We start from the raw sequence: 13,480 nt of genomic DNA, 5'->3' as shown, positions 1-13,480 counted from the left end.
GACAAGTCGGCCATGTTTGATCTTCGTGTTTTTGAGTCGAGCAGGCAAATCTGCCACCACAAGCGACGGCGTGTCTCGAGTTCCAGGTCTGTTCTCCGAATACCATCATTCGCGCGATGCAGTCCTAAGGACTTGGCCAGTCTCAGTAAAAGTCCCGTTAGCGACCAGGCAGACTCCGTCGCGCCAAGATAAGGCAATACGGAGAGGTAGATGACGAATGCCTGGATGACGGTGATATCCTTCGTCATGACAAATTTGGCACGACCAAGGGCCAACTCAGCTCCGAGTCGGTATCGAGAAATGAGTTGAGGCTTCGGCGTATTGAAGTTGGCTACGACACCAACTTCGTCCATTGATGTGATGGCAGCGAGGGAGATTGAGAACAGCAATGCTTCCATATTGGGACTAAGGGAAGTGACGGTCCCGTTCAGCCCTTGGATGATAGTATTCACTGTTGGCAGGTGAAGCACTTTGATGAATGGGTCGACGTTGTTGACGAATGTATGCCAAATAAAAGGCATTTGAGAAGGTAAGGGGCTCAAAGAGTCCACATTGATGGCGGCACAATTATGGCCAAATACAAAGTTGTCGTTGTCCTCAGCCGGTTGCTGGTTTTCAGGTGCTGGTACTTGCACCGTATAATGACTCGGTTGGTCGTCAAAGTCGGCCACATCATGGACGGCTTGCAGGATGTTATCGACCTTTTGATATTAGTGTCAAGGAAGTATTCCCCGTAACCCGATAAGAACGACCTACCTCATCGCAAAAGACAGACCAAAATTGATTACCTACACGGATGCTACCATCATTATCAACAACGAGCCGTCCAAACTCTTCGTCAAACTCGCTGCCTGGCTGCCGCTCGCTATTTGGGACATTGCTGGAAGTGCCCGGCAATGACTGGCCGACAACAAATCTTGCGTCTGACGCTAAATCCGAACCCCCTGGACCACCAAGCCAAACGCTGGTAGGTGGTGCGGGCGCCTTGCGTGAGACTCCTGAGGCAGAGCTTTCCTCCACCTGAGCTGTAAGCTCTGTGACGACTGTTTCGAGGCGTCGAAGGCGACTAATCAACTCCGCCTGCCTCTGCGCAGGAGATTTCCACGCTGACGCGTTTCGACTCCGTCGTGGTATCCGCCCTGTCACTGGAAAGTGGCATTCGATGTTGGCACGGGTGCAACTACCGCAGGGATCCCGTCGGTCGCACTTGACTTTGCGCCGCCGGCATATCACACAGCTCCAGATTTTCAGGCCCTCTTCCGAGGCCGAGTCCGTCTGATGCTGTTGCGTTGGATCGGACATTGGGAGGGGATCGGCCATCGGCCAGTAAAACGCCGATGCCGAGAAACGAGTAAAGTATTGATGTAAGCAGTGGAAATATGATGTGAAGGCTGGGCTCTTTGAAGGAAATAGCAGTCTGAGGATGGAAAACCACTTCGCGGACGCGTTTTCCTACTAGCAGTCGAGGGAAATATTCGGCCCTGAACAAGAAGGGAAACTCCCCTGTCTGGGGGAGGAAGAATCGGTGTTCGCTCTCGGACACGGAGCTCGGTCGTGATGCTTGGCGCCACAAGATCGGCGCTTGGACCGTGAATTGAGCGAGATGAGATTGGCTTATCGACTGCGCTAACAGAGACGACATGAATTCCTTAGTTAAGTCTATGCTGCATGTGTGTACCAGCCAATAGTGTGCATTATATCCGGCTTGGACAAAAGGGTCAGGTCGTCTTAGAAAGGGAGACTTCTACATAAAGCGACTGATGAAGTGCAATGCCCTTTACTTCTCTTTGCCATCACACATGTGCTCGTTTACAACTACGAACGGTTAAGATGTCGAAGACGGTAGTCATTCTCGGTGCAGGCTGGGCCGCTCTGTCTTTGGCGCACAAGCTCCTGAAGTACACCGCAGTCAAGCTGCCAGATTTGAAAGTTATATTAGTCTCTCCGAACAGTCACTTCTTCTGGAATGTTGCTGCCACTCGGGGAGTGATTTCCGACGAGATACCGGATGACCGGCTTTTCATACCCATCAAGCCAGCCTTCGACAAGTACCCACCGAAGAACTTTGAGTTCGTCCTCGGCAAAGCGGAGAGTGTTGATTCCGCTGGGAATACAGTAAGAATCGCGTTTGGCGAAGGACGGCAGCTCCACCTACACTACGGTCAACTAGTCATTGCAACAGGTTCTCGCCTCGCGAGCAACCTCCCTTTCAAACTGGTCGGAAGCTACGAGGCAACAATTTCCGCCTGGCACTCTCTCCAAAGCCAGGTGAAGAAGGCAAAATCTATAGTCCTCGCAGGCGCAGGGCCAACTGGAGTGGAAGTGGCTGGCGAGTTGGCGGCTAGGTTCGGTACTGCAAAGGACATCACGCTTCTGGTGAGCGGGGAACAGCCGCTGGAGGGAGCGCTGTCTTCGATTCGTACGACTGTTGAAGGAGACTTGAAGAAACTCGGTGTTAAGCTAGCCACGCAAGTTCGCGTCACGGGCACTAAGGAATTGTCTGGGGGCCAGACAGAGGTCGCTCTATCCGATGGCTCTATGTTGACAGTTGACTTATTCTTGCCTCTGTGTGGCATTCTTCCGAATACGTCCTTCCTCCCGGACAGCTTCCTCGACGCGAACGGCAATGTTAAACTGGACAAGAGCTTGCGCATCGACGGAACTGGGAATATCTGGGGTATTGGAGATGTGGGCGATGTCGAGCCGAAACAACTCACAGTGACGGACAACCAAATTATCCATCTGGCTGCGGCCCTGGATGCGACGTTGACAGGTTTGCCTGTCAAGCCTTACGAGCCTGTTGGCAAAAAGATGATCTTCCTATCCCTCGGGAGGAAGATGGCGACGGGTCAGATTGGCAACTGGAAACTATTCGGATTCATGGTGGCCTATGTAAAAGGGAGGAAACTCTTCGTGGACACAGCGGAAGGGTACGTGGGAGGGAAGCATTTGCGGCACGCGGCCATGTGAATTTAGTAGTGGGTGGTGTGCAAGGGGCACTCGAAGAGACTAGCCCAGAACTGACTGCTGAACTTTATAACTTGATATTGGTGAACATGAAGAAGCTTTGAGCGACTGATTTCAGTGAGCCCGGACATTAATTTTATCATTCCCATTTCCTAGGAAGAATCCCGCAAGTCCGAACCACCGATTACTTCTAGGCCGTGCCAATGTTCTTTAACTGCTTCCTTATAGCAAGCCCTGTAAGCTTATGCTGCTGCCATCGTATGATACTGTTATATGGACGAGGCTACCCTAGACTGCTAGGCTCTCCCATGTTCCCTGCCTCTTCGGCTGATGGGTAGTAGTACTTGTCTTCCACGAGGTCTGTCGACCCTTAAAACTTGCAGTTTTCTTCAAGTCCAAAGCTCCCAGTCCGTGCCTAAGGGGAGCCGTACCAGTCCACTCTGGGGCACGTTTATGCGGTCGGAACCGGGAGTGAAGCCAGTCAGAAATGCTGTCACCTGCATAACCGTATGTAAAAGCGACGGCGATAACGGCGATGGTAACCGGTACAGCAACGCTCCAGAACAGTCTCTGGTCGGATGTTGTCTCCCGTATATCGGTAGTGTTCATGCCCATGAAACTTGAGATAAATGACCTGAGCCATGACGCGTAAGCATTCAATTACTCACAGACCCCGGTTGTAATAGAGCACTCGCGAATACTTACAGCGGAAGGAAGAACAATGTAACCACCGTAAATACTCGGATAGCCTTGCCGTGATCTTCTTCGATAATCTCAATAGCATTCTTGACCTCCTCCTTCAGTGAGTGAGCCTGGTCGTCGAGTACAGACAGATGGTCTAGCCTTTCCGTCAAGGTCTTGTCTATTTTCATCCAGAACTTGTACTCAGTCCCGTGCTGTTCTAGACGCCTACGACTCGTAAGTCGAAAGGACCCTGGCTGTAGGAGAGAGATATGATATCTCAACACCTGTATCTGGAGTTGGGTCAAGTGTCCCAGGGCGCTTAATTCTTCTTGGTAATTTTGGATCTCGAGAAAAACCCGCTTTTGTGGCCGGTTGCGAGCGTGGAACTGTAGCACCGAAAGATAGTGTTGATACACGGCGATGACGTCAACGCGGTTCTTATCATCTGCATGCCGCTTTTCTATGATGCCATGGGAAAGTTGCTTTGTGTCGAGGGTGAACCTTTCAACATTCTTGATAATTAGAAGTGTAAGAAATGGCAAGTCTACTGACTGGACGTGGAGGCAATCCACCTCGCGCCTGGTGCTGCAGAGTAAGATAATATCGGATCTCGCCTTCTCTAAAACATCGAACACTTGCTTAAAGGCGCTAGATATTGTCAGCTCCAGGTCGGAGATAGTTTCCAGAACAACATCCTTTTCTTCTGGGTTGCTCGTATACCCAGATCGGTTAGTCAATGCGAGACATTTCGCGACGAGAATATAGTTAGCCAGGATGTTGCAGAAGGCCGTCGTCAATGTTTTGGGCAGCGGCGAAGGTGTCAGCCCGTCCTCGGCGAAACGGCTGCCAGGCCTGGCCATATAATAAATGAGTTCCCTCGACACTTTCGACACAGCCTCCATTGACTCTATGAAGTCCTTGATGATCGAATATCCTAGCCATGTGCTAAGCGTATTCTCATCAGTAGCCATTTGTGTTGGACTCACCCAGCAGAAAGATGCGTCGTCAAAGGGGCGAAGTTGCTTGACAGTCGTCTGGGTGTGGTTGGTGTTTATGTGGTTGAGAAGCTCGTCCGGTGTGTCGTACTTCTTTGCGGCCTTACAGTCGGCACAATCTGTCCACGAGAGTTGTTGAGTATTTCCTCTCTCATCGCCATCCCCCGAGGCTAGCCGGCAGTTGCCAAAGTCCCGGACAACGTACCGCAGGGGTTCAGACCCTGACTTTTGGCTGTGTATGCCGGCCCATAAAGTTTGCTAGAAAGTTTGTGTGACAGTCAGTGCATCAAATAATAATGAAGGTAATTTAGCGGAACTGAGGAGAATGGACACCCACTCGGCAGACCGTGTCTACAGCACCCCACACACTTTTGCACACTCGATGGGCTGATTCATACATTGATTCTTGCCCATCTGCGCTTAAAAATGCCCACATGACTCCTTCTGTTACTTGAAGAAGTTCTGCCATGATTTTTGTGCAAGGATCTTGAGTGTCTAGATCTTTGGTGCCACTAACAGGGGTGGTCTCTCCTGAGACGTCGTTGCGAACCTCATGAGTTCCAGGCATTGGCGGGCGTGAGGCTTCTCGTGACTGGCCAGAATTGGGAAACAGCGGCTCAATGATGATGTCCCCGTCGCTTGGACTCTGTCGTTGTTGCTGCTGCTGCGTGTTGGCCGGTTCGACAGAAGCCGGCCTTCGTTCCGCAACGGGTCCCTGAGAGCGTCCTAGAGCCAACTGGTCACCAGTGATAGCATAGCTATCGGCCGATAGTGGGAAAAGGTGCCGACCAAGAAGTTCCTTTTTGGTGCACTTGAATGTGTCGTTATATGCTCGCCGGACCCTGCCACTGCGAACCTCTTCATCGATTTGGTCAAGTACCGTGCGTAAATCTTGATCAACCTGTTTCTTCGTGCGGTGTCTGGGATGACTTCTCAGGCGCCACTTGAAAAATGGAATTGGCGAAGAAGGGAGAGATGTCTCTTCGAACTGGTGTACGGGAGGCGGGTCCCTATCCTTCCAACGCGAGCTCCTTCTGCCTTCCCAATTATATTTAGAGTTTGGACGGCGAGATTTTTGCGAGATTCGATAAGGAGCGGGATCTCGTTTCAAAGAAAGCTGGATATAGTAAGCACCAGCGCAACCAAGGTATCATATCAGTATATCGATTTAGGAAAAAGGGAGGACACATACTGGAGGCTTTTCCGATTCCGGCTCCTGTGCATTTCTCTTCACTCCTGCGGATACGACCGCAGGCATCCTTCTAGAGTAGGAGGGGTCAACTACGAGCCTCCCTTCACGCCAAGTTTCGTCTTTAATATTGTCTTCTAATCCATCACTACTCACGCCTTGGCCCTGCCAAAGCACGAGCGGGCCAATCTCGGAAAGAATTTCTTGCCTTGAACCGAGTTGGCTGTGTCTCACAGGGGTATAGTTGCGTCTTGAGTCGAGGAGCCGGCTGCTGGAATACATACGACTCTGGGAGGGGGGAGGTAGCCGTCTCGGGAGAGAATATGCTGGACTTATCAGATCTTGAAACGCCTCATTGATCTCGATACGTGATACTCCATCGGCTGGCTCCTGGTAGAAGCGATGTATTAGAGCAACTTCCGAATGTTGGCGTGCTGAAATGTTCGCGGCTCGTGGTGGGAGAGACTGTTCATGAGAATTTTCGGAAGATAAGCCAGTTGAGTGGTAATGTCCTGTTGTGAGAGACTCCACATCTCTCCGTCGAGAGCTTGCATCATTCACCACACTCCGCCAGCCATCAGCGCGGCCACCGCGATATTGGACGAGTGAGTTGCACTCATCGCCATAAAATAAATTATCAGCCGTCTCATCAAACGGGCCTTCTCCAGAGTCGGAAGCTCGGACCTCTTCGTCTACATCACCGAGGTCCTCTATCGACTGCTCGCGTTGTGGGGGATAATGCATTGGTGCGTTGTTGACATCTGGGAATGGGACCGGAGGGAGCTGGGGTCGGTGTTTTCGCCTCAGTCGAAGAACGTGGCGGGCCGAGGGTGATGAAGTTAGCATGTTCAGCCATCTGAGTGGGGTGAGAGGATGTTTGTCGTTATCTAGAAGTTCGAAGTCGTCCGGGTCCTGTGGTGGCGGACTTGCTAGAGTCACGGCATGTCTCAACATATCCTGAAATTTTATACATCAGTTGTGATCCATAGATTGAGAACATTCGCCCTAGCAAGAGCTTTGTAGGAACGTACAACGTAGTTACAGTCTGCCTTCACTGTGATGGTGTAGCGATGATTGAACTGGTCAATGAGGGTGATCACATGCAACTCGTCTTTGCCCGTGCTCCCCTCTATGAAGGTGACTAGATCTCCGAGAATAAATTGCGAGGATACTTGCCCAAAGGTAATCATAATCTCTTTTAAACAGCGAATGTTAGTCGATCCAACGCAAGTGACAAGGGGGTGGATGGGGAATGGTCCTGAAGTAACAACTTGCCCGATCCGACGGTAAGCAACCACAGCTGAGACTCATGTAGCGCCTCCTGACCTGAAGCAATGGAAAGCTTCTGCACTACCTGCTTGAGCTCCCGTTCGACCCCTGTGTCATACCCGTAGAGACTGTGTAACAGTGGCTTTCCAGAGCGGTAGCCGCTCGCAGCTGCCTCGGCATCGACAGCCTTGAGGGCAAGATACGGCACAGATAGGAAGGTAACTGGCACTGTTTGCCGCACAGAGTCGCCGCCATGACACTCAACGTGGCCTGTGTATCTCACAATCTTCCCTGAGTCGATGGAGCTTGTCCTATCGACCCGATCCAACAGCCTGCCCGATACATCGTCTATCACTGTGATGACAACGGGCATCAATTCTGATGAAATGAATGGGCAAGCCCGCACTAATCTCTATTTGGGTTACGCACCGGTCAGTTGCTGCCGAACAGTGTGCGGAGAGCGGCGAAAGGAGAAGGACACGGCATGACAACATATACCTCCAAGATGTCTAACCGCAGTGAATGTCGTTGGATATGCCTTCGAAACATAAATGTCAGGAGTAGCACCACCGCAGATATACAGCTCAAGGGAGAGAGAACTTACAACCATCGCATGACCCCAGGATCTTCGGGTTGTTTCGCTGGCTGTTTACTATTAGGCTCATTGAAACTAGTTAGAACCACCTTATACTGGCTAGCTGCGTAAGTAGAAAACTCTATGTTGTGAATTACGCGGAGTTCGGTCGTCGTGTCTTCCTCTAGATATGTCTTCGGCTGTGACCATGCAGTAGCCTCGGCGCTGGAACTCGGACCGAGCGTAATGTCACTGTCAGTTTCTGTAGCATGAGTTATAGGCAGGAGTTTAGCCAAGCCGTCTGTTTCAAGCCAGTGATACGTTATCGGGATGGCCAAGTCCGCCGCGCTGACATCATGGTGCTTGTCAAACCAACGCTCTCTAAAGCGATCCCGGTTCCAGGATCGCTTAGGCTGCCGATGCCGCCTGGATGAATGCGGTGGGTGATATCTGCGCCTCGAACGGGAGCGCCATGCGTTTTGATAGTTCCGATCATCTTCACTACCTGACATAGGCGATTGAGAAGGATCTGAATCGCTGGTCCAGGAGTCGGTGCCGTAAGATTCAGAGGGGGAAGCTCCGCTACCACGGTCGGGGCTTGCTTCTGCAAACCTCACTGTCCGGTGGTGAGTTTGCTGATCACTTCTTGGAAGAGTTGTACCCGATGTCCTAGCTTTTATATACTGAGAAGCTGCATCGATAGCCGATGTCATTTGTTGAGATTCAGCCTATGATATATATTAGAGAAAGGTTCTGCGTAACACTCCGTCGGCGTTTCCCACCAAATGACTCGTCCAGGCAGAGGGCTCTTCTGTGCGACTTTCTCCATTGATGCGGCCATAGCGGTTGGGACTTGAGGAGCCGCCTTCCTCCTCATATGATCTCGATATCTCTGAGGGCGTCGGAGACCCATCTCCAACTCCACTCAGAGATATCGATAAAACATCAGAGTCTGACTGATCAGTGACATAGGCTTGGTACTGGTTGGTAGCCTCTTCAGTGTATTTTGGCGGTTCGTTGACTCGTTCAGGTCTGGGGTAGGGTTCACTCATCCCTTCAACAGCCAAGGGATGCAGGTCTCTAAGAATAGGGGAGAAGGGAAAGGTAAAATTTAACGGAAAAGAAAGAACGAGGAAATAAAAGAGAGATAAGGCAAGAAAAGCTTTACAAATCAAAGCCAATAAGATGAACGAGCAGAGAGAGTGGATAATCTAGGGAATGCATACAAGCCCCGGAGACCAGGCTATTTCTGCAGCGACTCCAGAAGGGCGGACAAACATTGATCCTTGAAAAAAGACAAGCCACATATCCCATCTCTACGCTGTATGCTGCATGCTGCATGCTGCAAGGACATGCAGCTTGCAGCTGCTGAAGATGCCTTCATTTGGATTGGGCAACTCAGCTGCGCCACAATTTCACCTGTTAAATGGAAATCGCAAGGAGCGAAGATCTAAGCCTCGGGAGTAGCGGGAGAGAGCTAGAATCGTAAAAAAGGGGCTGGACATAGAGAAGTTTAGAAAAAAATACTTAAACACCTATTTGATTTCGTAATTAAATTGATAATTCTTATACTTCGGTGTCTATGCCCTTCACGGGCGCGTGTAAACTCCGGTCTTCTCTGGAGGGGGGTCGGCTTTTAAAAGACCTGCATCAGTGCATACACAGCCAAGCCGATATTCCGAGAGAGATAAAATATAAATAGTAATCCTTTGCCTCTAGATTTGGCCCTGGTGTGGCACCCCAACGATATCCGTAAATGGGTCATCGTCGTGTGCACGTGGCACGATTTCTGTTAAAATGCTGATACGGTCATGGAGTTCCTGGCCATAGTGCTCTTTGATGAATGCAAACATCAGGTCGAGTCCGGCGGAAACCTGGATATGTCGATCAGCTCAGACACCCTAATCTTCAAGATGTTTAGCGGAGGCAAATACATACACCGGATGAAGACAGAACTTTCCCGTCCTGGACAAACCGGGCAGGTGCAACCCAAGTAACGTTTGTGCCATGCTGGGTGACGAGGTCCCATGCGTTCTTGTTGGTCGTCGCTCTTCTCCCGTCAAAAACACCTCCACGGGCGGCGAATATTGCCCCAGTACAGATTGTGAGAAGATATTTCACCTTGGGGAACATCTCAGCAACGTAGTCATCGACATACGTGAGAGTCGAGTCGCGGGCCGCGGCACCCCCTGGCACAAGCAGCACATCGAGATCTAAATCATCCCCAAAAGTGGCGGCGCCGACAATCTCAGGCTTAAACACTGAGTTGTACCGGTTGCCCATTGGAGGTGTAATGACGATGTTGTCTGCGGTAGGGGTGATGATGGTGACGTTTAAGTAGCGATTACCGGCTACGAAATAGAGAAGTTCAATTGGCCCATAGAGGTCCAACATATCTACTCCAGGCAATGCCAGAAGACCCCAGTTGACGGGCGTGCCTAGAGCATGTTAGCGGTGATGGGCCACGCAACAAGATATATGTGGATGGATGGAAAACCCGATCGACATACCATCATCTTCTTCGTCGCACCTTCTCTCTTTCTCATCCAATAAATCTGCAGCGACGAACATAGCCGCTCCGATTGCAAACAGTGTCTTAAACAGCATCGTAACGACAGCGCGATTCCGGTCTCGGGGGTGGCGTTTCTTGAGCAAATCGTTGCAGAAAACACTTGAAGGAAGTTGCCTCTTATGCTTATTTACTTTTCTCTCGTAACCTGGGCAGATGTTTCTGGAAGTAAGTCAAGAGTAGAGGTGTTTCCCTAAACATTCCTGGGACCCGTAAGGCGGCTGCCGTCGAGCCCCACTGCAAGAGGACATTTGGCAGAGGGAAATATGCGCAAGTTTCTTATGCCGCCATTGGCTTCACCCTGGGAAATCCTTCGCTTACGTCCGTAAAGGTGCTACTCTATTAACCTCTAGTTAGGATTATTCAAGTGTGATATTGAGATGGTGACGAAGGCGCTGGTAGCTGGATGGGAACTGAGACCCACTTTCGGGGCGGTCTTGAAGGGCTCGAACTTCACGGTACGAGAGGAAGCCTTCGAGACACTCTGACGCGGAATTTACTTCATCCACCATCTCAAATACAAGTCTTCTTACAGCCTTGACATGAGACAACTTACTTTTGCCTGGCCCACTGCCATACTTTCCGCACCATCAATCTCATGCATTATCTTCTGCCAAAAGACCTCTGGGCAAAATAGAGGATCAACACTACAGGTTAACACTATTATGTAAATAGAAATAATAGGTGGGCTTCACACACCCACCACCTTGCCAGTAGTCCTGACTTTGCAAACCCCTGTCCTAATAATAATTGATATATGCGTTTGTTCTCCTCTTAGAGTCCCCCTCGCTCCGCTATTAGGAGCTTACTGGTGGCCGCGACAGATCCCGATCCTGGAGGCAGATTGGTGGCTGTGCGACAATCGCGCAAGTGATGTATCATGTCCACACTAACTATTTACAAGGCCGGATTTGAACAGAGCTAACATCCGAGCCAAGAGCGAAATTGTATGAACGATATGATCTCGAGGGATAGGGATTCCGCACCAGGACAAGACATCACCCGGAATGCCTTTGCAACTTGCTGGAAAACCGGCACCGGCCCGTGCCCGGATGAGGAAATATCCGTCGCGTTCTCGAGTCTACTTAGTGGAACTTGCGCAATTATCCAGGCGATCTCAGCGGGACGATATTGCCAATTTGCGGGGTACGCCCATAGAAAGATCCGGGTCCCTTAATATCGCACAGAACCCTAATGGCTCTCTCTCTCTCTAGCCTGAGGAAGATTAGATGTCGCTGTCTCGCTGTTTCACGATTGTGGGCGTGGCCTGAGATGAAGTTCCTCGACGTGTAGTTAGGCTACTCAACCATTCTAACTCGAAGTCCATTTGCAAATACCGGGCCTGAGAGAAGAACGATATCTCCGTTTTGACCATCCTAGAGTCGCTCCATTGATTCGCCATGACAGCAACCATTCCCAACCTCAGCCTAGATGGAGGCCTTGAGAGATATTTGTTGAACACGCCGCCGCAGACCCTGGCGGTCGGATGCATCGAAGACTCTTTAAGCTATGGCTATTGGCAAATTGAAGACTTCACGTACGAGAGTAATAGAGGTGCCGAACAGAACCTTGTTGAGTTGATTTACTTTCGCGTCACAAGTCAGATCAGTGATCTGAATATAGAGTGTTCTGTCTCCTCTGCCTCGTCCAATTGGACTTCCATAGACCCCACCTCATCAGGGTATTGCGAAAGCTCGAACCCTGCCACTACTTTCAAATTCTATTATGCCCCCGACTCATCGAACGGGTCTTTGACTATCAATCAAATATGGAGTTGCCCAAGTGAGGAAGACGGAACTCAGTACGTCACGTCACTTTCCAGAGATCCAGTCCTCTTTGAGGAGAAAACACTGACCCTAGATTTCCAATAGAATTATATTCAAAGCAGGCGCAGACGCCAATTTCGTCATCGACACGGATTCTCCTGGTAGCCCAGTATCAATCTCTGAGACTGGTCATGTGATTATTCCGTATTCGCTCCTGGCTCCCATCGAGATAACTCCTAGGGACGAGGTTCTTAGCTCACCTGCTGGGAGTAACAACCCTGCATGCAGAAAGGCATCGGAAACGCCGATGTGGACCTTTTCTGATGTTAAGTGGGTGTGGTTCAACGAATCACGAGAGTCTCCGCCTACGCCGCGAGGGGCTCTAGCTGTGACATTACACAACGGCATCACTAACCAGACTACATCTTGCTTGCATACTGGCGGGTTAGATCTAGTTCCTCTGGACGAGGAAGCGGATTGCGAGACGCGGGAAGATGGTGACTGGACCATCTGCTCAGGGTCCGCTTGGGTCGATTCATATAGCGGACAGTATTTGGGCCAGGCCGCGGTCCGGTTCAATGCTTGCGCAAGAAAAGTTGAGATCGTTGAAAGCTGGTACTGCGGGGGCGATGAAGAAGGCGAAGGGTAAGTAAGGCAGTACCGTTAATCCACTTGCCCCCATTCCGGGTGACGCCCCTTTCCTCTTCGAACTCTAGGCTAAAGGCATGGAAGTATCAAGTACGTAGGCTTTGGCGAATTCTCTCCCGCGTCGTGGGACTGCGAACCCCTATCATCAGATTCCGGCGGTGACCCCGACTTTGCTATACCTAGTGCCTTCATAAGCAACGCCACACTCTGTGAAGCCATCATGGAAGATAGTGCCGTGACCGGCACCATTATTGCGGAACACAGCCTCTTGAAAAACGCTTTCGACTTTCAGTATCCTAGAGAAGGAGGATGTCTTGTCGACTCGATTCGGCCGGAAAACTGGTATTGGAACTTCTTTCCCGATTACTTTTCTGTCGAGGTGGCTGAGGACGGAACGGTTGAGCGCATGAATTCTCGACTGGAACTTGGCGTGGCCATTCCATACGCGTCGGCCGCTTTCCACTGCTTCGTTCCCACGGTCGAAACGCTGGGGGATTGCTACTCGCCTGTTATACCAGGAGGTCGGTTCTTGGATGCCAAGGGAGCGTATAACAGCGAGACGAACCTGTTTTCAATTGAGCAGTCGTGGGAGTGTTCTGACAGAAGCCCCCATCATCCGTAAGTGTTATCCAGTGTCCAGGATTCAACAAAATTATTCTACTAACATTTCCCCGGTACTCAGCGTCATGTTTACGGCTAAGGGCAGTATAGAAGTCCCAGAAGGGGATGGTGAGCCGGTCAGGATGCCGATGGAAATCACTTGGGAAACTACGGATAGAGAAGGCAGCATCGGTGAATAATTAGGGGTGAGACATAAAG

General features: G+C 50.6%; 3 protein-coding genes and 1 pseudogene across 3 annotated transcripts; 2 read left to right on the top strand and 2 right to left on the bottom strand.

Moving 5' to 3' along the window:
• Positions 1-1,830: 1,830 nt before the first annotated feature.
• SAPIO_CDS5718 lies at positions 1,831-2,970 on the top strand (annotated as a pseudogene; the record flags this gene model as incomplete).
• Positions 2,971-3,250: 280 nt separating this feature from the next.
• Positions 3,251-7,477, bottom strand: SAPIO_CDS5717 (uncharacterized protein; the record flags this gene model as incomplete). The annotated part of the gene is made up of 9 exons (XM_016787988.1): positions 3,251-3,336; positions 3,399-3,601; positions 3,673-4,904; positions 5,164-5,382; positions 5,839-5,908; positions 5,992-6,058; positions 6,120-6,792; positions 6,867-7,030; positions 7,162-7,477. 9 exons carry the CDS (start codon positions 7,475-7,477, stop codon positions 3,251-3,253), a joined length of 3,030 nt encoding a protein of 1,009 aa, XP_016642303.1.
• A 1,916-nt stretch (positions 7,478-9,393) lies between these two features.
• On the bottom strand, positions 9,394-10,285 carry SAPIO_CDS5716 (Uncharacterized protein; the record flags this gene model as incomplete). Its single annotated transcript, XM_016787987.1, has 3 exons — positions 9,394-9,552; positions 9,617-10,116; positions 10,189-10,285. The coding sequence occupies 3 exons, from the start codon at positions 10,283-10,285 to the stop codon at positions 9,394-9,396; spliced, it is 756 nt and encodes a 251-aa protein (XP_016642302.1).
• A 1,362-nt stretch (positions 10,286-11,647) lies between these two features.
• SAPIO_CDS5715 (uncharacterized protein) lies at positions 11,648-13,461 on the top strand (the record flags this gene model as incomplete). Its single annotated transcript, XM_016787986.1, has 5 exons — positions 11,648-12,048; positions 12,119-12,658; positions 12,730-12,755; positions 12,811-13,279; positions 13,344-13,461. 5 exons carry the CDS (start codon positions 11,648-11,650, stop codon positions 13,459-13,461), a joined length of 1,554 nt encoding a protein of 517 aa, XP_016642301.1.
• Between the last annotated feature and the right edge of the window lie 19 nt (positions 13,462-13,480).

The sequence above is a fragment of the Scedosporium apiospermum genome (genome assembly GCF_000732125.1).
Source record: "Scedosporium apiospermum strain IHEM 14462 chromosome Unknown SEQ_SAPIO_0099, whole genome shotgun sequence".
Classification (NCBI taxonomy): Eukaryota; Fungi; Ascomycota; class Sordariomycetes; order Microascales; family Microascaceae; genus Scedosporium; species Scedosporium apiospermum.
This window is presented reverse-complemented; position numbering and strand designations above follow the sequence as displayed.